The 25,566-nt window shown below is 40.0% G+C and overlaps 1 protein-coding gene across 1 annotated transcript in view; it reads left to right on the top strand.

The window, feature by feature from the left end:
• The window catches only part of LOC111869566 (laminin subunit alpha-1), a gene marked incomplete at its 3' end in the record, with an annotated part of 139,275 nt that extends 115,098 nt beyond the window's left edge, over positions 1-24,177 (top strand). The window contains 11 exon segments of the mRNA XM_023861193.2: positions 1,061-1,303; positions 7,158-7,418; positions 9,697-9,933; positions 10,674-10,832; positions 12,923-13,222; positions 14,022-14,285; positions 16,768-17,003; positions 19,634-19,856; positions 20,854-21,080; positions 22,336-22,523; positions 24,068-24,177. Coding sequence (XP_023716961.2) covers positions 1,061-1,303; positions 7,158-7,418; positions 9,697-9,933; positions 10,674-10,832; positions 12,923-13,222; positions 14,022-14,285; positions 16,768-17,003; positions 19,634-19,856; positions 20,854-21,080; positions 22,336-22,523; positions 24,068-24,177 — 2,448 coding nt within the window.
• Between the last annotated feature and the right edge of the window lie 1,389 nt (positions 24,178-25,566).

The raw sequence follows: 25,566 nt of genomic DNA, 5'->3' as shown, positions 1-25,566 counted from the left end.
CTACACGCTAACACATCCCAGAAGATACAACGCTACAGAGTCATCTGTGAGAACCTTATGTCGAAGAATTCAGAATTACATCCACGAGGATGTAAATGAGGAGCACATTAATTTTAGCAATTTTTATGTTTCTTATCTGAAGTTTAATGATAAAGATTAAAATAAATCATACCTGATGCTTTTGAATGGGTGTGAAACTTGGTCTCTCAGCCCACAGATGGACTTACGTTTTGTGGGTGTCTGAAGACCGAATGTTGAGGACTTGGACTTAAGACAAGTATTATCAAGAAATAGCAAATTATATAACGAGGGCTTCATAATTTGTACATTTTAGCCGGAATTGTTGGAGGATGTGATGAATGGGACTTATAACATGTGGGTGAGTGGTCCACATTTCCAGCACATGGCGCTATCCGGGAGATCCCCTGGTATACAGATGACTTCTGAGTGTACAGTGGCCAGTCAGTCTACATTGTTTCTTATCCAAGGTCCTTCACTTTATTCTTACAAGGCTGGATCTCGCAACATTCAAACCGAGCGCAGATACTAATCTCGAAAATGATAAAACAACAGTGGCAACCAGGGGATTCGGAATATCTCAGCCGATATAGTGACAGACTACTTGTTGGGCGCCCGGCGTTGGACTTCCGGCAGGAGCAAATGATTTCCTCTTACCCCAGGGTCCAGACCGGCTCCGGGGCCCACCCAGCCTCCTACACAATGGGAACCGGGTACTCTTCCCTTTGAGTAAAGCAGCCGGAGCGTGAAGCTAATCAATCATCTCCACCCAGTGCCGAGGTATGGAGCCGAATGATGGAGCTATACCTCCACCTCGCCTTATATCTTAATGATGTAATGCTTAATTAATTACGCACAAGACAATGTTACCTTTTTCAGTTCCGTAATGGCAACCAGTTACATGAAGGCGGTAGTAGAGCCTAAACATATCGCAGGATGGTGGAGAATGTCCAGTAAAGTCGCGGTCTAATTATACCAATATACTGCATAAATTATCTTGTAAGCTTACCACATTGTGAACTGTGGTGTTTTACTGTTTCAGGTGTACCAGGTGGCGTATGTGATAGTGAAATCTGCAATATCTCCAAGACCCGCGAATTGGATCTTGGAGCGTTCGATAGATGGCAGCACGTACCGACCGTGGCAGTATTATGCTCACAGTGACGACGAATGTTGGACACGATACGGGATTGAGCCCACGAGGGGAAAACCCTCGTACAAAAGGGATTCTGACGTCATCTGCACATCCTACTTTTCGAAACTGAACCCACTCGAAGGAGGCGAGGTATGGCATGGTTATGATTCTAATGTACCTTCTCATTTGCGTGTTTCCATTACAGTAAGAATTTAATAACTACATGTCCATGTAATTAATTTTCAGTAACACATTGCAATAAATGGGTTACCCTAAATGTTGTATTCATGTTCACAGGCACGTTTTATTTTTAGAATTTATCGCCTGAAACATTAGAGAAATAGAGACACAAAATGTGTTACGAGTGGAATATTGAAGGACCTAATAATCCTGAATGTGAAAGGAACAAATTATAATAGAGTTGGAATGCCAGTGTAGCGCACTTTGGGGCAAATGATAAATATGTACCCACTTTTAGTGAAAACGTAAACGGAAGAGGCCTCTAGGGGACATGGGATAGAGGGAAAATAGCAATAAATATGACTTATACAAACTGGAAGTAAGGAAAAAAGGTAAACTTGNCTCATCTATCTCCTTCTCTCACTCGCACTACATGTTTCGGCATAATAATGCCATCTTCAGGTGCTTACTCAATCCACGCCAAACTAGTTCATTGCATGCCTTGTCCTCACATTAAAATAACTAAAATATATATCTATCATATACACTGACAAATGTCAAACGTTAACAATATTAAAATTGTTCAGGATTCTACATCGCTACGTCGCACCTCACTACGTCAGTCACGCCCATTCTCCTCTGTCGGAGCACTCCTTCACTATCGTGTGTGTGTTGTGCTTTTGTTGTCTCTTGCTCCTGTGACTGCGTGTGTTATACTGTTGGGCCTGCTGGGTATGTGTGTGTGTTCTGTCTTCGTTTTGAGTTATACAAACTGGAAGTAAGGAAAAAAGGTAAACTTGTCCCTGTAACAGGCCGTGGAGGCCCATAGGGTTGTGAGACTTCGAGGCCCCCATATTTTCTAGACAATCTACTCTCAGATGGCGGTGAGGTTGTCAGCCTTACGCGCAGACCGCCCTTTACCCATCATGAAGATTCCTGGTACGAGTCTGAGTCGATCCCAGGGCCATAGTACTGCTGGAAGGATTAGGTCATTTAAAAAAAAAATCCAATGAAATCGTCGGGAATGGAACCCGCGACCTTTCGGCTTGTATGAAGGTTAACTTGGCACATGATGGGTCAAGTGGCAGCCTCTTGTGAACATGGCAGTTCATGAAAGGTGAGAATTATTGTCCAGATGAAGGACCATTAGCTTCTGCAGACGATCTGTTCTATAGAAATGACGTTTGTGGCGATGGTGATGATGACAGTGATGATTTTGATGATAAGTTCGGCCAGTATGTTGTAATGCCATCCCGGTTTTCTCTTCTTCGCATAGGTAAAAGTTGTAATCAACAGTTTAGATTGCTTCACCAACATTTTCAGGAGTTGTGCCCTCTCTCTCATGTACCGTACATTCCCCACTTGCCATCTCATTGTCCTCGATGTGATCACCTTACTACTATTTGACGAAGAACACGAACTAAGAAGTTTTCATGCAACTTTCATCAGTCTCTATTTACTTACTCCCTTTTAGGCAGCGCCATAGCTCAAGCGGTTAGTCGCTGGCTTCCCACCGCGGCGGCCCTGGTTCAATCCCTGGTCTGGTCAAATGGGATTTGTGGTGGACAAAGTGGCGTTGGCAGGTTTTCTCCGAGTACTTCGGTTTCTCCTGCCAATCTTCATTCCACCAATTGCTCCACAATCACCCTCACCTATCATCTGGGGCTGGTACAATAGGCCAGAAGTGGCCGCAGTACAAGGGACTTAGTCCCACCCCACTAGAAATACAAAATACTCCCTTTTAGGTCTAAATATTGTCCTCAGCAACCTGTTCTGAAACACCCTCAACCTCTCTTCCCATGGATGTGAGAGGCCCATTTCACACTTACACTCGTGCACTCTTCACATCCTCAGATAGGAGACAATTAGACCAAGTAGTCTGAACTGAATGATAGCAAGCAGACATCACCTAAATTTATTCTGCCCTAAATTTGACTTTAATTTTTTTTATGTTACCGTTCTCATACATTCTAATTTTACCATATTTTTCGAAAGTAAACACAGTAAATATAAAACAGATAGAAACATGGAATAAAACGAAACACATTTTTTTTTTACTTTCGTAATTACACTCTCTAGGCTACACCGTTTAGTTAAAAGAAAGCAGTTCAGCTTCATGAATTACGAAGCAGAAACTTCTTTCTTTTGGTGGTGGGCTATTTAACGACGCTTGCTGTGCCTGAGACTGTTTTGCGTCGGATGGTAGGATGTCTGATGAAATGGAAAATATTTGGAAGGCGGTGGCCTTTGCCTAATCGAGGTACTCTGTCGGAATTTGCCTCGAGGGACTGAGGAGATCCACGAAAAACGCGAGTAAAGGTAGCCGGTGTTCCGGCCAAAATTCGAACCTAGCACCTCCCGCCGTTTCGGTTGGACCTAGCTGTTTGAAAATTCCCCCGAAAATGAATTCTAAACATTTAGCAATAAAACTGCTTTTTTCAGCGCTATTGGCATTATCACTAAACAAAAATTGTTAGTTTCTGAAGTCGAAATTTATTACTTGATTTCGTACATGTTACAGCCTTTTGACAAGTTATGTTTAGCAACTTCGATGATGGGGCTTCATAATACAGTGCTAAGTTGATATGGGGCTATGTACATTCGCTCCTTAAGCAAACACACTTCTAGTGGGTTCATTGTGCGCACCCCACCCCCTGTGGTTGCCCGGGCTCTTTAGGAGCCTCGGCAGAAGCCCCCAGATTGAGGCTCTGCTCCTAACCATGTAGTCATATGTCTCAGGTCCATGGCCAGCCAACTTGAGCACTTCCAGAATGTCATCTTCTCTTGGGCTGCTGGCAGCGGAACGTCCCAGGCGCACCCTGTCATTTGCCGACAGGGTCATCAGAGCCCCAACCACTAGCCCCAGTCAAATTCCCAATATCCCTCAGAAGAGGTCTGCTTTCGATCAGTAGCTTGTGCATTTCTTCTTGATGGGCAGGCTATTCACCTTCGTCAAGAGATCACACTCAGTCTCAACTTCGTGGACTCCTCATGATAGCCCTTGAGGGCTGATGGTCACTTTATGTCGACTGCAAATGTCAACAACTGACACCTGCGTTTGAGCATCCCTTTACTGGCTCGCTTCTTCCCCAGCCTGTCACAGTCTTCTTGATAGTCGGGTTATTCACCTCTGTCAAGAGGCCTCTTACAGCTTTGTCCTTACTGAACCCTCACCAGAGCTCCTGAGAGATTTGACTGCCTCTTCGTGACAGAAGAAAAGCAGAAGACCCAACACGTGAGCCGTCAAAGGAGGGAGAGAAAGCTTCGCCCCCCGAAAGCACTGGCGAAGGCAGTCCTCCAACCGCCTTCTGGCGTGCTGCAGGGGCAGCAGAGCCTCCACCTAGTCCCATCTAAGCCCGTAGTCGAGTGCCACCCAAGGCCCCCGAATCCATGCAGGAGTCCCCTGCTCGCCCCATCTGCTGTGCTAGTCTGTCCACTTCTTAACATTTATCCATACCAGGAATGCTTCTACAGGTTTCGTCCTCAGTGGGACCTACGAGTATACTGCAGTCTTTCCAAAACGTAAAATCAGTTAATTCGTTAAAAAAGAGAGAAAATATCACAAGATATCTGCTACTGAATGTGTGCTTCGTTTCATTCTTGTTACTCCATAATGTAACAGATTTGCTCAAAGCGTTTCTAGGCAACGGCTCGGTAAACACGTTCCAGTGTGCCGCTACTTTTCCATTCAGATAGCTTCTCAGTTACGCCCACGAGGCTGAGTGGACCCCGTTCCAGACCCACTACTTCTCAGAAAATCTGGTAGCGCCGGGAATCGAACCCGGGACCTCTGGATCTGTAGCCAGGAACTCTGACCACTGGACCACAGAGGCGGTCCTTGAGCTACTGAGAGTGTCGTTAAATAAACCAGATATATGTAGTGGCGGTGGCATCATGCATTTTAATCAGTCGCATTTCATTTAAATGCCCTAGCTTGTCATTGCCCTGTGTGGCTAACGCCTTGGAGTTTCGGCAACTTCTCCGACTCGTCAGTATTTCTGGCTGTCTGTAGACGAGTTTGGAGTGAGTAATTTACACTGTCACGTCAACTCTTTGAGTCATGGCCTTCATCCAAACGGCATTTACAAACCTCCTTCTTAGTAAACACACTACATCTCCATTATGAAGACCAACTGGCAACGCCGCTTTTTAATGTGAGATTCGTATGAAACCCATAATATAATGCAGAGTTCTTTAATGTTTAAACAGGTGGTACATACAGTGACCACTGCTTTGCAAGAGTTAAGAGAAAATCTGTAAAATTTATTGTCGTTACATTGCATAAAAGTAGCCCCAATTGTTTACATCGAGCAGCTGAAGTGAAATAAGTAAGTAAAGTAAAGTAAAGTAAAGCTATCCCTGTAACAGGCCGCGAAGGCCCATAGGGTTGTGAGACGTTGAGGGTCCCACATTATCTAGACAGTCGGCTCACAGATGGCGGTAAGGTTGTCAGCCTTACGCCCCGGCCTCTGTTTACTCCCCAGGAAAATTATTTAATTAATTCCTGGTACTCATTTCTGTTAGAGGCTGAGTAAACCCCAGGACCTAGTGCGGCTGGTAGGATTAGGTCAATTGAAATAAACCCAATGACCTCATCGGGACTTGAACCCGCGACCTTCCGGCTTGTAGCATAGCCCCTCAACCAACTACGCTACCGCGTGCCCCAACAAAATAAGTAGTGTGTGTGATATGAGAGCAGGTTTCTCTGGTGCATGGGACGTTGCAGGGGCGGAAGTTTGGTACTAGAAACTTGTGTGCCAGTAGTCCACATGTGAAACCACAGATGCAGGTGTTACATATAATTTTATTGTGGTGTGTTTTACCAGGCTTTCAGTATCTTAGACTATACACCATCGAATGGGGGATGATTGATGAGCTGTAAAGGAAGTGTTCTTGACCTATTCGAGGTTCTGTGCCGGCGTTTACATAAGAGGAATGAGGAAAACCATGAAAGCCCTCATGCAGAATAGCCGGCGTTCCTGCAGAAATTCGGATCGAGCACCTACCAAATATGATTCTAGAGCGTTCCTGTCACACCATTGCGTTTCATGTAGTACTTTATAATATAATTTGCTTTCTCTCTTTTTATTAATTTTAATTACAGCCTGTTTAAATCTTTCAGAAGGCCTCTCAAACCAGGATTTTTTTTTATTTTTGGTTTAAAGAAAAGTATCTGTGTTTTTTGCAAGAATATCTTAATAACCATAACATTGTCACGTGTTTGGGTGACTGAGACAGTGTTTGGATTGGTATTTGGATTTATTAACAACCTGCAGGTCATAACCTCAAATAATTATTACATTATTGCCGATTTCCACACTACAAATCACTCGACACTAAGTCTTCTCAATTTATTTCCACTAGTCTTTACTTAGTATCAGCTCTCCATGATGGCTATTCCTCTGCCTTGTCTTCACTACACGAATCTTAGCAATGGAGATTATTCCGCTTCCATTGCCCACTCAATAGGTGAACCCTCAACTGACTCCTGTAGCGTCAATTGTCTTCAAGATAAGTCCTCGGCACGGACCCCGCAGAGAACACAGCCTCTATTGTTTTAGAGGCGTATTTACCTCGTCATTGCATAGCAACATTTGCATCGCGGATCACACAGAAAACGAAATTGTATTTTTGCGTGCGTGAATGTTGCGGATGTTACCTAGCAATGACCGATATTTACAGATTCACTGCTTAGCAACGGTTCTATGGCCACAATATAATAAATACTATTATTTACGTATTATTAATTTTTATTGAATTTTAATAATATTAAATATCAAATATGTTGCCTCTTTTTTATTAATAATGTTATTTTACACCTCAGATTCATACATCTCTGGTTGTTGGTCGTCCTGGGGCAAATGAATCAAGTGCTGAGTTGCTGGAGTTCACACTTGCCCGCTTTGTGCGTCTGCGTCTGCAGAAAATACGCACATTGAACGAAGAGTTTATGTCATTGTCACCAGGCCTTGATGATGCCTCTGTGACCAGGCGTCTCTTCTACTCCATCAAGGATGTCAGTATCGGAGGCCAGTGTGTCTGCTCAGGCCATGCCAGCAAGTGTACGCAAAATGGAAAGTTTGGAGTGAGTAGTGGAGACAGAGTCTATATTATGTAGGAAGGTAAAATGCTGCTTTTGGGTTCACTTAATGAAGAAATGAACATCACTGGTAGCATTACTGTACCTGTAGACATGCATTAGAAATCTATCCATAAATGTGTTTTGACAAAATTTGGTATTAAATGTTTAGGTATTGTACAAGGTGAGCTTAAAGTCCTTGCGCAATCAGTTTTATAACACATAATTTACAGAATTTACAGTTGGCTTCCACATGTTTGTGGGCATATACTCTATCTTGTCTGCAGTTTCAGTGAAATCAATGAAGATGTAAGTTCAGAAATATTGTGAGAAATACATTGCTATATTTTGCCTGAAATGAAATCAGGTAATGTAGGTGGGCTAACATCCGTTGAAATCATTCTCTTGCAGAAAACATTGGTATATAGCACCATAGAAACAAAAGATATGTATACAAGTGTGGCCTTTTCATGACAAGTCAAGCAGAGTAAAGTCAGGTGACCTGAGTAACCAAATGTCCCTTAAGTCTTTCCTTTCACCAAAAATAGAGCTCATTAGTGCCACAGTGATGAACTGTGTGCAGAGTGGTCATCCTTTTGGAAATATGTAATTAGTAGGAGAGCAATTGAGGTTTAAGGTAATGAAGATTACAGTTAAGATTATTTTGGTAGCTGTGTATATGCACAGTAACTCCTTGTTAGCTCTTCAAAAGCACAGACATAAAAGGAACACTCACAGACACATTATGTCTCCAAACTTCCAACCGCTGAGCTCTTTATTGGATATTGATTTTAATATCAGAAACACTACAGTGTTTAAAAAGCATGAACTTAGTTGGGCTGGTACTGTACTGGGAAGATGTAAATACCATAACGACACACATATCTTTGAACTTAAAATGAAAATGTTTGACATTTAATTTGTCAGACATGTAAACTATGTATGTTTGGTAGAGTGTAAACATTTTTCTTACTCTTGGCGAGTTTGAGACATTTGATAACATTAGTTGAGAGAGGATTCACTTAGTGGGTGGGGGGTAGAGTCCAACTGGGTCCACTTGGCACTGCGGCCACTGATTGGCCTATTGTAGCCTGCCCCAGGTGATTATGATGATGGAGAATTTGGTAGAATGAAGATTGGCAGCGAAACTGAAGTACTCGGAGAAAACCTGCCCCAGTGCCACTTTGTACACCACAGATCCCACTTGACCAGACCTGGGATCGAAACCAGGCCACCACGGTGGGAAACCAGCGACTAACCGCTTGAACTATGGCGCGGCCTTAGCTGAGAGAGGTTACTATGGGAGCAGTCCATAGAATACCTCATGATGCTCCTTTATCCATGGACAAAGCAGTTAGAACACAAAGGTGACAGCTAATTTTCATCTGGTGCTGAGATGTGGAGCTGTAACTTCATTTTTTCTGACACATTCATGGCACAGTACTTAAAGACAGGAACATCAGAAAACTTATTTTAGCAGATATTCACCCATGTAAGGAATGGTAATATTTTGCGATGTGCATCCAACAGCCTTTTAAAGTTCATTTAAATGTTTCTCTACAGATGGGTACCAATATAAGTAATGCATAATTAACTATTGCATAATTACATGGAAATTGAATGATTACAAGTACCCCACTGTTAATTTTTTGAAAGGCAATTTAAAAATGAGCCTAGTGCTGATCTGTGCATTTTACAGGTGATGACTTTTATTATGTTCAATTATACTGTAATGTGCATGTACAATGCAGAATTTGCATTCAGTAAGTTAGTTACTCCCTGAACAGCATGTGTAATTTTTTATAGGAGACTCAGCGCTCCACTCAGGACAATCAGTCTTGATTGAAGGGTTTAATGGCTTCTCTGTGCCTTTCTAGATATGTGCATTAATACCATATGAAGGCCATGATCATCTCTTTTCTGGTCTTAAGGAGTTTTTTCTTTCACCTTCATTTCTATGGCTAGAACTTGTCACCTTTTGATATTACACTTCACTAATTGTTTGGAGATCCCTATGTTATAAAGCAGTGCTGTTTTGTAAACTGTACAAGAGGCCTAGATACCAAATGAATTATGTGAGCTTAATTATAATTTTGTCATTGGCACCTTGTTTTCCCCCCAGTATATTCAGGCAGTCATATTGAAAGCACAGAATAAGTTTATCATAATTATTGTCAGCTTAAAGAATTCAGTCTAGTTGCCTGTTCCATGTACATTAAAGAAATTTAAAAAATTTCACAGCCTGAGATATAAAATAATCCACTTCCATGCTTATGTATTGCAGAGGGCACAGTGTGAGTGCCAGCATAATACTTGTGGTCCCAACTGTGACCGCTGTTGTCCACTGTACAATCAGCTTCCATGGCGTGCTGGGACTCCATCTGACGGAGCACAATGTGAGCCATGCCAGTGTTATGGACATGCCACCAGCTGTCGTTACAATGCTACAGCTGCAGCTGCTCACCTGAGTCGAGATGTATATGGGGAGTATCGTGGGGGAGGTGTCTGCATAAATTGCACGGTGAGTCTCTTATTTCAGGTACATCATAATTATGAGTAAGTGTTTCACAGATTGGATGATTATGATATTTTATATATATTTATATGGTTTAAGATATGTGTAGCATAACACTTCCTTTGCTCACTGCACAAATTAGGAACCTAAGCCAAGAAGTGAGGATGCTGGATTGAGTGCTTCTTTCATAATGGTTTACATGAGTAGTTGCAGTCTAGTATATTATGTCCCTGTAATCTAGAATTCCATTTGTAAGTCACTCATAATTTCTAGACTTTGGATATTAGTGTTAGGTTGAGTGACCTAGTTTGTCCCAGTATTGGTCAATCAAAACAGCACAAATGGTGTAGAAGAGGGATGCATATAGGATATTGGTGGGGAAGCCAGAAGGAAGGAACCACTGGGAAGACCAAGGCATAGGTGGGTGGACAATATTAAAATGGATCTTAGAGAAATAGGATGGGATGGTATGAATTGGATAGATGTTGCTCAGGATTGGGACCAGTGGAGGGCTCTTCTGAACATGGTAATGAATCTTCAGGTTCTATGAATTGCTGGAAAGTTCTTGAGTAGCTGCACAATAAGCAGCTTCTCAAGAAGGGCTCAGCTCCACGAGTGTGTGAGTCTATAAGTAGAGTTCAACTGACACTATTATTTTGTGTCCACTGTGGATGTTTTGCAGTTGATATTTCATAAAATTCCTAACCAGTACATTCTCAGTGATTGAGTTTTTTTACAATTCACAGGCGCATACAACAGGCATAAACTGCGAGCGATGTGAAGATGGGTGGTATCGACCGAAAGGTGTATCCTTACTTGATCCAGCTCCTTGCCAGCCCTGCAACTGTGACAACAAGCCTGGTGCTACAGGACGATGTACGCAGGATGGGGATTCTACAGGCAAGGTACAGAAAACAATGTAAGCTATTAATTTCACCATTGCAGGAAAGGAATTGAAGATACAAAATTTAAATCATGATAATATCACATTAGCAAGAAATAATTATTAATTAAGCACTGAACCTAAATTTTGCAACCTGAATTAAAGAAGTAAATGCATGCATGCAAATAGATGTTCTATGTTCACCCTGTGTTGGAGTAGACTACATGCAGGATTCTGATACTAAGAAAACTAAGTAGCATAAATTGGGCCACGCCATAGCTCAAGCAGTTAGTTGCTGGCTTCCCACCGTGGCGGCCCGGGTTCGATCCTGGGTCTGGTCAAGTGGGATTTGTGGTGGACAAAGTGACGTTGGGACAGGTTTTCTCCAAGTACTTCGGTTTCCCCTGCCAATCTTCATTCCACCAATTGCTCCACAATCACCCTCACCTATCATCTGGGGCTGGTACAATAGGCCAGAAGTGGCCACAGTACAAGGGACTTGGTCCCACCCTACTAGCATTTAAAAAAAGTAGCATAAAACTATATATTACCTTCTGAGTTTCTTTTTATTGAGTAGTAACATTATGCTAGATTATATGTTGTGTTTCACAAGAAATTTTGATGCCTGCCTATCTTTAGAATCTTATGAGAGAGCAAGTTAAAATTCAAAGACAATTTTGATTACCATCAGAAATATTAACAGAGCTGGAGATGATGATGGGTGCACATAAACAATGTGAATCTTCTGTCATTTCCACCTACTTGGTTTTTACAAATATTTAAATACTGATAATGCTGAGATACTTCAAAATGGCTGTTCCATTAATAGAATACCTAAAAGAGGAACAGTGACTTGTGATCTGATTTTTTGGGTCAGATATCTTGAAGAACAGTGACACTTAGCAGACAAACAGGTATATCAGTGGCTCAACATGATGAGAAAAATATATAAGTCAGAAGAGAATGTTCAAAGATGGCAGTGAATGTTGATGAATGTTCCCAGCTGTCAGCTAAAAGTGCCAAGGTTAGGGACAAAGTTGTTCAACACATCTATGGCAACTGAGGAATCAGCATTGATGAATTTTGTGTGACATAAACATCAGCCATGGAAAGAAGCTGTGCAAGAATGGCTTAAAGCCCAGCAGAAAACATTTTAATGTTACAGAATCGGGAAACTTGTGTACTGATAGACCAAATACAGCAAAACTCACACTTAAAGTTTCTTTGGGGATCAGTGAATTTGAACACTAAACTGAGGAAGTTCTTAATTGTAGAACATTTAGTACTGAGGGTGTTGACTTGAGTCACTGAAATCGAAATTAAAATGAGGGAACACCTTAAATCAAGGTACATTAAATGGGGGTTCCACTGTGCATTGACAAGCAGGGTGATTACATAAAGAAATAAGATATCTCTGACTGTTGTGTGATTTTGGTCAAAATTTATAATGAAATTGCCCTTCATTTCATACTTACATCTAAAGAGAAACACTGTGAAAATTATATTGTGACATGAAAGCCAGAAGAGACAGCTGTTGCTAGTTATAGTTACTTGTAGCTGTGAGCTGTAAGAGTTCAGTAAATCCAATTACCAATCCAAACCCCATGTCTAGACACTAATATTTGACTGTATACTAAAGTTATAAAACACTATGTCCATTTACACTCTAGTTCCATATTAGTAACTTTTGTGAGATTCATGGATTGTGAATTCCACCTGTATATTTGTGCATGTGTCAAAGCTAGTCTCACAGTGAGACAAATGTGTGTTTGGGGTCTATAGTGGAAATTAATTGAATAATGCTTTTTATGTTTCTATGAACAAAGACCTTTCCACTTCATTGGGCTTATGTGACTTAACCTGCAATGACAATTTCACATCATCACGCAACAAATAAACATGTTTCTAGTTGAAGAAAAGTAAAACTGAGAAAATATTCCTTATAATTTTCAGTGTATATATGTTGTATTAATTTTTTTATTTTTATATTTGTTGGAATATGTAAATAATAGTTTATATTGTTAAATGATATAAAAATTGTTGAGAATATGAAGAATGACATTACTGTGTGAGAGAAATTAATGTATTTACATGTTAATTTTTACATTCTAGGAAGCAGGAATTTGTGAATGTCGTGTGGGATTTGGGGGTCCACAATGTGATGTATGTGCCCCAGGTTTTCGAGATTACCCCAACTGTACCCCATGTCCATGTGATATTCGAGGAATTGACTTGATGACTGACTGTGAAAGAAGTTGCACCTGTAAGGACAATGTGGAAGGTGAAAGATGCGATCGCTGCAAGCCAGGTTACTTTGCTTTGAGCAGAGATAACCCTGATGGATGTATGCAATGCTACTGCTCTGGTGTGAGCAGGTCTTGTCATTCCAGTACAGACCTGCTGCTTGAGACTGTAAGTTATAGACTCAAGACCTAATTCATTCTGTTTCTCTTAAAATTTACCAACACAATTCTCACATTACCATCAAAATTTTAAATATTTTCTGCAGTCACCTATATTGCCATTTAAATTTTGTATCTGCTGAGAGATTCCTAATCATAATTTCTACAGATGTTTGCATGTGATTTCAGGTTCTCCCAGCAGTGAATATTAAGATTGCAGTAGTCTAGAATGTGACACCATGTAGTTTGTCAGATAGATACCAACATTCTAGAGAAACCTGCTGCCTCCATCTTCAGTGTAGATGTGTAAGCTGTACAGAAAAGTGGAACAAAGAGGGAAGAGAGGGCTTAGGAACAGGGCTACAAGGAACCCAGTAGAACCAATGGCTGTGAAGGGGATTCTGTTCAGAGGGTAGAAGCCATGGGCTCTTCTGGGTTTCTATTCTTCTTTCTCCTCCTATCTGCATTTCCCTTCTCTTTTCTTCCTGCATCTTTTCACTTATTTACCTTATCTTTATTTTAAGTACTTTGTCTTCTGTCTTTACCCACCATCCTTTCTCATATGTTTTTTCACTGTGCTCCTTGAAAATGTCTCATCATGTCCACTGGTTCAGTCATAGCCCCATTTCAGTCCTCCCATCCCTGTATTTCTACAATTTTCCCTTCATGGCTTACTCTTCTACACTGAAGCTGGCTGCAGTAGGTTCCTCTGAAAGTCCTGTTCCTATCTACTAAACTGCACCTCATCACATCCCAGTCTTAAGATATTTGCACATTTGCTACAGGTCTAATGGTTTTATATTTCTCAGTTTTCAGCATTGTCAGGGTGGCTGGTAAGTGACCTAGCAGTGAGCAGAACAGTTCTTCCTTCGTTAGACACAGAAACAAGGCAGCTATCAGTTGGTAACTATGAGTTACCAGGTGTCGAGAGCTACTTCTGGTTGGCTCCAGAACAATACCGTGGCAATCTTTTGACTAGCTATGGATCCAATGTGAGCTTTAGTGTGAGCTGGGTTGTGATGCGTGGAGACACCAGCGGGAGACCGACTGTTGGACCCAACATGGTTCTTATCGTGAGTACTACCTAAGAAATAACAGTCAAACCTGTAATTGTAACTTGGGATGTTATACAGTGGAATAACACATCATTTAAAAGGGTAATATACAGTCCTCAATCAATAATACTTTATCATAAAAATGTTTATTCCGATGTTCAAGAAATTTCCTCTTCTTTGGAGCCTGAAAGTTAATGACCTGTTCACAAAAGTCTGCCAAAGGCTGTATCCTGAGAGGGTTATATTCAGTCCACACAATCCCACCCTATTCCATTACTATTTATTTTATTATTATCCTCCCATATATATATATACAGTAGAACTTGGTTATAACGTCATCAAAGGGACCTAAAAATAGTGTCGTTATAAATGAATGTCGTTGTAACCGAAATGGGCACTTCCACAGTAGCCTTATGTCAGTCACGTAAAAATCTACCAAAACCGAGTTAAAATGTTGCATTTTATAGTGAAATACGTAGTTAAGTATAGACTAATGTAACANTTTATGCATGTCGTACTAAGCAAGGTATAAAAACAGTTGCTTTATGAGGAATTAGTTCGTACTATTGAATATTTGATGCAATAGACAAGGTGTCGCAGAAACCGATGTTGCTATAACCAAGTTTTACTGTATATATATAGTGCTCTCATCATTTTAAATCTTGAGTTTGACTTTTTCCCAGACATTCTTTTAAGCTAAATTTTGCTGCTTTTAAATATTAAAGATTCTTACAAAAACAGATGTTGAGCTTAAGAAGGAGATTATTACTTATCAAGCAACTGGTATTTAATTGTTTCATAGGGCGTTTATAAAATGCATCCTTAAGAGAGAAAAATCTGGGTGCAGTATTCTCTTTTCAGTACTGATAAGTCCAAAACTGCATGCTTATGCAAGAATATTGAAATTTTAAGAATATTACTCTGCATTGTAAGAATGATTCAGTAAAATCCATCATCATCTCCATGGATTAGACCATGTTTAGTCTGTTCCATCCTCTTGAAGGTTAGGTGGGTTCCTCCAGCTTATCTGCGGGTACCACATATTTTGCTGTCTTATTAGGTTTTATGTTAAAATTTTTGGAATTTGTCTGTCTTCCATTCATAGAATGTGATAAATTCCATTTGTTAATTTCTGAGACAACATAATATAAGTGTTAAAAGTGTGAGCAGTGAACATGCTTATCCCCTTTGCTGCAACATGCCCAAATGAAATTAGAGTACAAGGCACAAGAGCAAAATATTGGATTATTGATTCATTGTCAAAATTCAGGCCTCTGTCATTACTTCTAATAGTACATAAAATTTCAATTAGGAAAGTACAAACAATTTTTCTCAGATTTCTCCACTAATTTTTAGATTGTGTTGAATCGTGGGATTGTGTCTTGTATGCACAAGTTAGTCACAGATTCACCGAATTTTTATAAAAATGTTCATTAGTTGGATGATGGAAAATGCTCACAAGTAGCCACGTCGTGAACAAGAGATGAACATATTAACTACCTTCACAAAGCAGAATCCTTTTTGAGAAGCTAATAGTCTCTCAGCTGATCAAGTAATTTCTTGCTTTTTATGGAACCCAAAAGTTCAGTATGTGTTCACATGAGCCTGCCACAGCCTACCTAAGCAGTGAATCTTGTCCACATATTCTATTTCTTTAAGGCTGATCTTAATATTGTTCCCTGTTTATGACTCTCACGTTGTCTCTTCTCCTCACATTATCCAACTAAAACGTTTTATGAAATTATCTGTTCCACTCGTACTACATGCATTACCCCACTAGTGTCTTTTTCACAATTGGTGACGAAAATATTATTTGCTGGAAAGTACAAATTATGAAGCTCATCATTGTGAAGTTTTCTCCAACCTGTTATTGCTTTCTGTCTGTTAGGTTCAAATATTCTTCTCTGAACCCTGCTTTCAGATGCTCTCAGTCCAGAATAGAAGATAATATAGTAATTTATGTAAGAACATGTAAATGCATCACTTTTTCCACTAAAAATCATGTTGTTTGCTGAGTGTTTGAAACTGTTTACAGTAAGAATAAAAGAACACTAAATGAGTAAATTCCTGTCACTACAACACATTTATGCATAATTTACAATAGTTCTCTACATGTAGTCCTGCTTTCTGTAAGCCATAGCAGGGTTGATAAGTTTGTTGATTTCGTCTTATGCATGGATTGGGAATGTTATGTGGTAAGTGTAAAGTCTAATCTTATACATATATTTATATAGTTTTTCTGTTTTATAGATATTATACATACCTGACTGATGTAATGTCATAATGTTTCCAGAAATCAAAACTTTTCATAAAAATAAGATAATTGTAGGTGACATACTATTATGTGGTTCTTGCGCTGTGCAGGTAGACTTTGCTGTCAACAGGGCTAGGTTTTAATGCATATTTTTTAACCTTTTTATATATTTCGTTACAAATCTTTTTTTTTTAATAATTTGTCAATATCGTTCCTGAGCTATGTACATAATGCTGTTTTTCCCAGGGGAGCAATGGATTGCGGCTTGGTACGGGAGATCATTCATACAAGCCTCCTAATGCTACATTGACTATCCCACTTCATGAAGATGCCTGGTATCATATACCAAATGATATTAGAGATATCATTGGGCATGATTATCATGGCGCTCCAGCAAGCAGAGATGATCTGATGAGCGTACTTACACATGTGAAACATGTCCTGCTCAGAGCAAAATTCCACACTGATCAAGTTGAGGGAAGGTAACATACTGTCAGTTTATGAAATTTCTTATGACATAATTTGCTGTAGTAATTTTGGTTTTAAGATTAATCCTTTATTTCCTGTCCCCTAACTCTATGTACATAGTGATGAAGGGGACTTGGCGATGTGGACTGGATTAATCTGGCTCAGGTTTGGGGATAGTGATAGGCTCTTGTGGACATGGTAATGAACCTCTGGGTTCTCTAAAGAGTCGAATTTTGTCATTGCTGTAGTGACTATCAGCTTTCCAACATGGGCTTTAGTAAAATGTTGTGGTTGAATGGGGAACACTAGTTTTGTGTGTGTGTGTGTGATGTTCACGGTCCAAATGTTGGCTTGAAAACCATCTATCCTGATTGAGGTTTTTGCCCCCCCCCCATTTTCCTTATTCCCTTCATGGCTGCTATTGGTAAAGTACCTTAAATTAGGCTGCTGCTTCTACATCTTTACCAATTCATGTTTCATCAATTATTCTATTATTTTATTTCTGCTTATAATCTTAGAAATTGAAAATTGAATTGAAAATAGAAGGGAATAAATACAAATAAATAAGCTGGGCTCTGTTCAATAATTGAAAATTGGCTTCAAAATAGAAAAGAATAAATAGCTGGGCTCTGTCCAGAAAATTAAAATTGAACTGAAAATTGAAAATAATAAATAAAAATAAATATGCTGGGTTCTGCTCCATAGGACTTTCTGGTTTGTTAGTTAGTTGGTTGCTTAGTTGATTCACACCTGGGGTCATGATTGCAGCAACCTCATCACTTACTTTCAGGGTGTACTTACTGATCTTGAAATTTTTGTCAATCATTCATGTACACATTCCCCTTGATTAGCACATAAAACCTGTAGATGTGAACTCAGACTTCCCCAAGTGTGAAGCCATGTGTACCCATTTCCTACAGCGTCCTGTAAACTCACTAGTTGAGGACCTAAAGTTACAAACAGTTTAGTTATCACTATTGCTTTATATAGATACCAAGAGTTGAAAGATTTTAAGTTTGCTTGAAAGATATGAAATAATTTTCCACCCCACTAAAGCAGGCAATGTTTCATTAGAGAAAGAATTTTAATCACGAAAACATCAAACTTGAGATTTCCTGAAAGCACTTGTGTAACCCATCACAAGAATAAAGTGGCCTGAGAAAGTCAGTTGTTGATCTCTGTTCATCCATAAATTCGTCTGCCTCCCTGTATGTGATTACACAGAAAATGACTTGGGCTTTGACTCTTTAGAGTGGTACCACAAAGATGGCAATGAATTTCTTAATCACATTGTACAAGTAACAGGTAATGAAACCTGGCTTTCATTTGTGAATGTTGAAATCAAAGAGTAGTCAGACCAGTCTGTGCACACACATTCACACAACAAATTAGCCAAAATTTTAAACAAACATTGTCTGCCTGTCAAAATGCTGATGGTAACCGTTTTCCGGGACAAGAAAAGAATGTTGATAGTTGAATGCATGCAACAAGGAACCATAATGTCAGAAGTGTGATGCAAAACACTAAATGAACTGCATAGGCCCATTCAGGGAAAAGGATTGGAATGCTGACTTCCAGTGCACTTGTAGTGCTCCTCCATGGCAATGTGCTTCCGCATACGAGTAGAGCTTCTCATGCACAAGTAATGATGGAGAATTTCAACCGGGAGTTATTTGACCACCCACCTCCTCACTCCGAGTGACTACCACCTGTTTACCTACCTGAAGAACTGGTTAGGATCACAGCACTTAAAAAAATAATGAGTTGATGGAAGGTGTAAAAACGTGGCTGTGCTCACAGGTGGCAGACTTCTTTGACACAGAGTACAGAAATTTATTCCCTGACAAGATAAGTGCCTCAATTTCAGTGGTGAATACATTGAGTTGTAGCTTAAGTATGTACATATTCTTCATACACAATGAATGTGTTTTTTCTCATTGCTTGTTTTTTTAACAATTCACTGGAGTTTACTTTCTGAATAGCTGTCATTTATAAAGGAGTCAGGATAGTGTAGTCAGTATAACATCTGGCTATAGCCTGGATGACTATATATTGTCCAGACTGACTCTGGGGTCCACCCAACCTCATATACAATGGGTATTGGGGGCTTTTTCCCAGGGTTAAAGCAACTGGGGCATGAAGCTGACCCCTCACCTCCAGCTAGTGCGGAGGTCAAGAGAATGTGGGTCTATACATCTACTCCCCCATACGCCTTCATGGCGTAGTCCTTAATTAGTTAAGCACAGGGGCAACTTCACCTTACCTTTACCTCATATTATAAAATTCACAAACCTGTTAAAACAAACAGTCTGTTAACACCACTGCAAAGAGGAAGGCTTGAATGCCATACTGACACTGTATCTTTCTCTCAGACTGACTCCAGACCGTCTGTAACTCTCATAAAACATGGTGAACTGAGCCTGACATAGGTCTTGAATGCAGAGCATAAAGTGGAAGACTTAGTCCAGCAGATGACCGTAAAAGGTCACTATTTCAGATTTACTTTTCATGCAGTGAAGTTTGACAGAAGTAAATACCGGTGTTAGAGCCCTATATACTTCACGGAACAGTTTTGTTGTGTCCCTGACCATGAAATATTCATTTATTTCTGAAGATTACAATTCTGTTTGTTCACTCCTAACAGTCTAATCACTGCTATGGTGCAGAGAGCAATGGTTGGAGGCACTGGATCTGTGACACACCTTGTTGAACACTGTGACTGCCCACCAGGCTATACAGGTCTGTCGTGTGAGGCATGTGGGTATGGCTACACACATGTGGGGCCCAGTCCAGGTCAGGGAGAATGCAGATTGTGTGACTGTCATGGGCATGCACCAACATGTGATCCTATCACAGGAAACTGTGCTGTGAGTACCTGGTTTTGTAGCACAGATAAGTAAGTGTGGAATGAAGCACAAATTTACAGAAGTTGAACAACAATTTGAATATATGATTTAATATAATTAACACTGAGGAACTGATTTGTTGCATATCATATCCATATAATTTGAATATATAGCTAGCTACAGTATACCTTGATACATATGAGCCCCCACCCCACCAGCTGGGGAACGGGTGTTCTCTTATCTATTACTCAAAAAAAAAAAACAAGAAGTAAACGAGAAAATCAAATAACATTTAATATATGACCAGTAATTTGTGTCAAAAGAAAACACAACAATTAATCAGCATAACCAGCCATAAGATATCCTATCACAACTCGCACAGGCTGTCTCCGCCACAACACCACATATAAGGCATACTTTATAATAAACTTCACGCTAGCATAATCCTATCTCTGTAATCCCCTGCACACACAATACAGACAAAACCTGTATATACATTCTCAACTTACACAATTCCTCCAAGAACAATAATCAGTATGCTAGTATTATGTGCGTTACCTCGAGATGGGCCCTCCTGCCTGGAGTTTAACTACAAAACCGAATCTTTCATGGCACCGATCCAAACAGAATTTAGTTACGGAGCGAGACGTCCGTACACGACGACTTTCCAGGCAGAAGAGACGAGGTGCCTCAGCCGAATCACAAAGGATAGAGGAGTGATGATGTAGAATATGCCACGGAATAAGGATAGGTAGTAGGAAAAGTAGGGAAAAACAGTGTGATCCGCGGCCGCCGCCGCTCAGAGAGGGCACTACAACCAATGAGCTGAAGGGATCGGCTCACATATGAAGAAATTGGTTTTCCTTAGTCCCATTTCACTTAATACTTTAGTTTTCAGAAGCCATTTAAGAGCACCAAGTGAGTATTGCAGCTATAATGATACATATTTTTGATCAAAACTGCTAAAATATAATTCCTTAATTACCATATATGTTTAAGGGTATATGTTACTTTTCAGGCTTGTGAGCACAATACAAATGGCACCAAATGTGATTATTGTGAAGCTGGTTACTATGGAGATGCAACACAGGGTACTCCATCAGACTGTCAGCGTTGTGCTTGCCCATTAGTGGAGGCTAGTAACAACTTCAGCCCACACTGTGAACTCAAATCACCAGACGAAAATGTTATCGACTATATTTGTACAGACTGCCCACAAGGATACGATGGAGACCACTGTGAAAGGTACACACTGCATTGCTCTTCGCCTAGTATTTTTAACCCTCACAAATGATTCTCCTTTAGGTCAATTTTATTTTGTTTGTGTTTTAAAACTGTCAAACTTAATGTGACATTGAATTGGAATATGATTTTGCTAAGCCTAGTAGGTAGTTCCAATTTGTTTGAAAGAAATCATCATGACATCATCATGATCATTGGACTTAATCTTACAATGAACCATAATGTCAAGTTTAAAATGTTGAACAGTGCCTGATAAAAGATCTGGAAGTACTGAAGTAGTTTGCTGAAAGAGATTATGAGATGGAAAAGAGGAGATTGTATGAGGGTGTGGGAAATTCATGCTGAAATTTGTTGTGAGTTAGGGAGGAAGAATGAGGTGGTGAAGCTTAGCACATCCAACACCATAAAAATATTAGACTTCAGTGCTGAATTGCAAGCTTTTCTGCAACGCATGTCGCATTCCCTAACTATATGTGATGTAGTTCTTGATCCCCCTAGAAGCAATACTTGCATATGATAAAGGCAAATGCATCATCACATAGAACTTCATGGACGTTCCCCTGGTTCAACAAAACAAATATTCTTCTGTTTGTATCATTGCTTGATTAATATGTACATAATTTGAGATGAAATTCTCACATCAGCGATATTTAAATGTCACATGATAAATATTAATGGGGTTTTAGTCTACCATCCTTTCTAAAAGAAAAATTAGCTACTAAGATAACCATGCTATGTGTTTACATACATCCCCATTTAACTTTTGAATAAAGTGACTAATATTCATGATATTTGGTGTGGTCATATATGTTTATATTTTTCTTTATAAAAAAATCTCTATTATGGATTTCCCATTATGTATCTCTTAGGTATATTGGATATACACAATATATTAGAAGTTGGCTGGCTCTGCTTCTTTGTTTGAGGTGACTGTTTGTCATTATACTAACTGACTAACTTGCTCATGGATCAGTGCACTTCTTGAGAGCCGATAGCTGCTAAGCTGATGAAATAAGTTTGTGCTCTCAAGGAACCTGAAGGTTCATTTTTGTATTCACAAGAGCTTGCCATTGGACCCTATTCTGAGCCTACTAAATCCATTCCACATCCTCATACCTTCTTGAGACTCATTTTAATATTATCATATATGGGAGACTAATATTATGGTGTGCCTTAAAGAAATACAGTGGGAGAGCATAGACTGGATTCATCTTCTCCATGGAGTTACATATATGGATGTTTAAATTCCATGTTTCAGATGTAGCAGTGGATTCTATGGAACACCTGAAGAGCCAGGCTCCACTTGTAGGCGTTGTGAGTGTGGAGGTGGACCTTGTGATAAACGTACTGGTCAGTGCTTGCAGTGCCGTGGTAATACTGGGGGTTGGAGATGTGATGAATGTCTTCAAAACCACTATGGTGATCCTACACAAAGTGACTGCAAACGTAAGTTTCAAGAATAGTACTAGAAATTGTATTTCACTAAATGGTGCCTTTGCTAAGGAGTGTGTTTGGTTAGAATCTAATCTTCAATAGAGATTTCAGGATTTATGCTTTCATGCTGCACATAAAATGATAATGGTTCAAGTAGGCTTTGTATATTAGAGGTTCTGAATATATTTTTAGGGGAATATAAATAGTTACAGTTTGAATCTTGTAAATTTTAGTGTCAGTGTCTAGGATAGTTGTGTTAGTCATAAAAAAGGTCTTTTCTAAAATCCTATAGACTAATTTCTTACTCCTTACTTTGTAAATAATTCATAGGATTGGGTGAGACCAAGACTACTTCGTATGCCGGATACTAGTGGGCCTATTGCACCAACCCAGAATGAGAGATGGGCATAGAACATATGGTGGAATGAGAATTGGTAGAGGAAATCTAAGTAGTCATAGAAAAACTGCTCCTGGGCCACTGTGTTGGGAAGCCAGCAACTAATGGTCTGTGCCATGGCATGGCCAATATTATAATTAACTCCATGCGGTAGAGCCCATGTTGGGTAGCTAATACTATCTTCCTGTTCCAACAGGTGAAGTGTGGTGGAGAGTGGGGGAACAGTAATAGAGGCCACCTGCACAGCTTGTAGATAAAGTGGGAAAAGGTACCATCATAGTGTTCGGACAAAAGTAGTCACCCAACAAGTCAAAATATTCATTATTGTTTTCATAAAATCCTGCCAGTGATCCCTATCCTGAATAGGAATTGAATATAGTTTATCACCTTAAAGACAAAAACTTAGATTAAGATGATGAGTTTTGTCTTCTGGGATATAATGCTATGTATCCCATTAAACGTCAAGTAACATTTTAAAGGAACAGGCTTGCTGTGTGATTCATGCTGGTTTCTTGCTTGGCTTACTCTTCAGCCCTGAAGATGGAGGTGACATCTTCCTNTTTGTGATTGATAGTGTAACGGGCCAAAAATGAAACAATTTAAAAAAAAAACTCTTCATAACCACCACTGTGAGAACCTCAGTTTCTATTTAGATTAGGATATTTGAGAACAAACAAAAAATCAAACAAAAATAAACTCCGTGACCTTCTGTCCGCTAGTGAACTATACCAACCGAGTGACCACCTCTTGTTGGCGAAGTTAGTGCCAACTTTAGCAGATAGAGGGTGTCACGTGGTCAGCACAACGGATTCCCACGGCCGTTAATCTTGGTTTTCTAGACTGGAGCCACTACTTTTCCATTCAAGTAGCTTCTCAGTTATCCTCATGAGGCAGAGCAGACCCTGTTCTAGAACTACTACTTCTCAGAAAATCTGGTAGCACCAGGAATCGAACCCAGAACCTCTGGATCTGTAGCCAGGAACTCTGACCACTGTGCCACAGATTGTTTGAGAGCAGGCTGCTGGAAATGTTATCTGGTCCTGGGAGGGAAGTTGACAAACAGTGAATGTAGCCAGATTTCAAAGCTGGTTCTCTTGTGTGTGACACATTTAGATATCCAGTTCACCTCTGTGCTGAAGTATAGTTCTTTCTGTTATAGCTTGTGCCTGCAATGAACTGGGGTCTGAATACACTGATGGATGTCATGCTGAGACTGGACAGTGCAAGTGTCGGGAGAGGTACATTGGACGGGCATGTGACAGCTGCCAGGTATGAACTATTCATTTCCAATTGCATTCTTTATTTAATTTACTAGATGAGTGATAAATTACTTTTTCTTAAATATCTACATATAATCATGGCATAAGGCACCCTACTACAATAAAGGGTGTCCAGATGTAATTTATCCAAAATAAAAAATTTATGTCTTGGAAACTAATTGTCATACACGTTCTGGTTTATGTCATCAGAAAGGAAAATCCTGAAAGTTCCCCCCCCTCCACCATGCCTGGCTTATGCACATGTACCAGCTGGTGACCTTTGATGAGCTCAGTAACGATGTCAACACCACAGGAACAAGTTCAATGCTTGTTGTGACTAGCAGAATTGCAATCTCTTACAGCTGTCCAGCATCATTTTAGAATGCAATATTGATGTCAGCCTCCTGCATGGAAAAACATTTGGTTCTGCACAACAAACCGAGAACTACAGATAGTCTGTCTGTTGCATGTAAAATCTATTGGAAAGAAGAAAATGTCAGTCACATTAGAGAGGCATTCCAGTGAAGCCCACGCAAATCAATTTGTGATGCTAGCTTGCAGTTACAAATTCCACATTCAACAGTGCATGTTGTGCTACACAAAAGGCTCTGCCTTAGAGCGTACAAGATCCAAATGATTCATGCACTAAAACTGAGCAATCGAGTAGCACCCACAAACTTCGCTGTGGACATGCTAGAAAGAATTAACATGTCACCTGATTTCCTCCACCAAGTGTGCTTCTCAGACAAGGTAACTTTCCGTGTCTGTGGAGTTTGAAACAGGTACAACTGCAGGCTTTGGGGCAGTCAAAATCCGCGTGTCACATGTCAGTTGGAGAGAGGCAGTCTGAAAGCGAATGTGTGTGCCAGCTTAATGCATGACAAGTTGATTGGACTGTTTTTCTTTTCGTAAAAGACTGTGAACAGAAGTTTGTACTTGGACATACTGGAGCTGTATGCACTGCCTCAATTACCAACTCTAACTATCCTCCAACAAGATGGGGCATTGCCACATTTCTGCCACCATCTTAGGAATCACCTGGACAGAGAGATGTCTGGGAGATGGATCAGCAGAGGCAGACCAATCACTTGGCCTCCTAGGTTGCCAGATTTAACTCCAGTGGATTTTTCTTGTGGGGTTATATGAAGATCCTTGTCTTCCACGTTAAGATCGACATTCAACACCTGAAAGCATGCATAAGGGATGCTGTGGCTGCGGTAATACCAAACATACTTCAAGCAACATGGAACGCAGTTGAATATTGTCTGGATATTTGTCTTGCCACCAAGGGAGCCCAGATTTAAATTTATGCTCAAAAAACTTTGATAGTTTCTCTTTGTAATAGCGTAACCCCTGAATGTGTATAATAAATGCTTTCTGAGATATAATTATTTTATTT

This window comes from Cryptotermes secundus, unplaced genomic scaffold, assembly GCF_002891405.2.
Source record: "Cryptotermes secundus unplaced genomic scaffold, Csec_1.0 scaffold486, whole genome shotgun sequence".
Taxonomy (NCBI): Eukaryota; Metazoa; Arthropoda; class Insecta; order Blattodea; family Kalotermitidae; genus Cryptotermes; species Cryptotermes secundus.
This window is presented reverse-complemented; position numbering and strand designations above follow the sequence as displayed.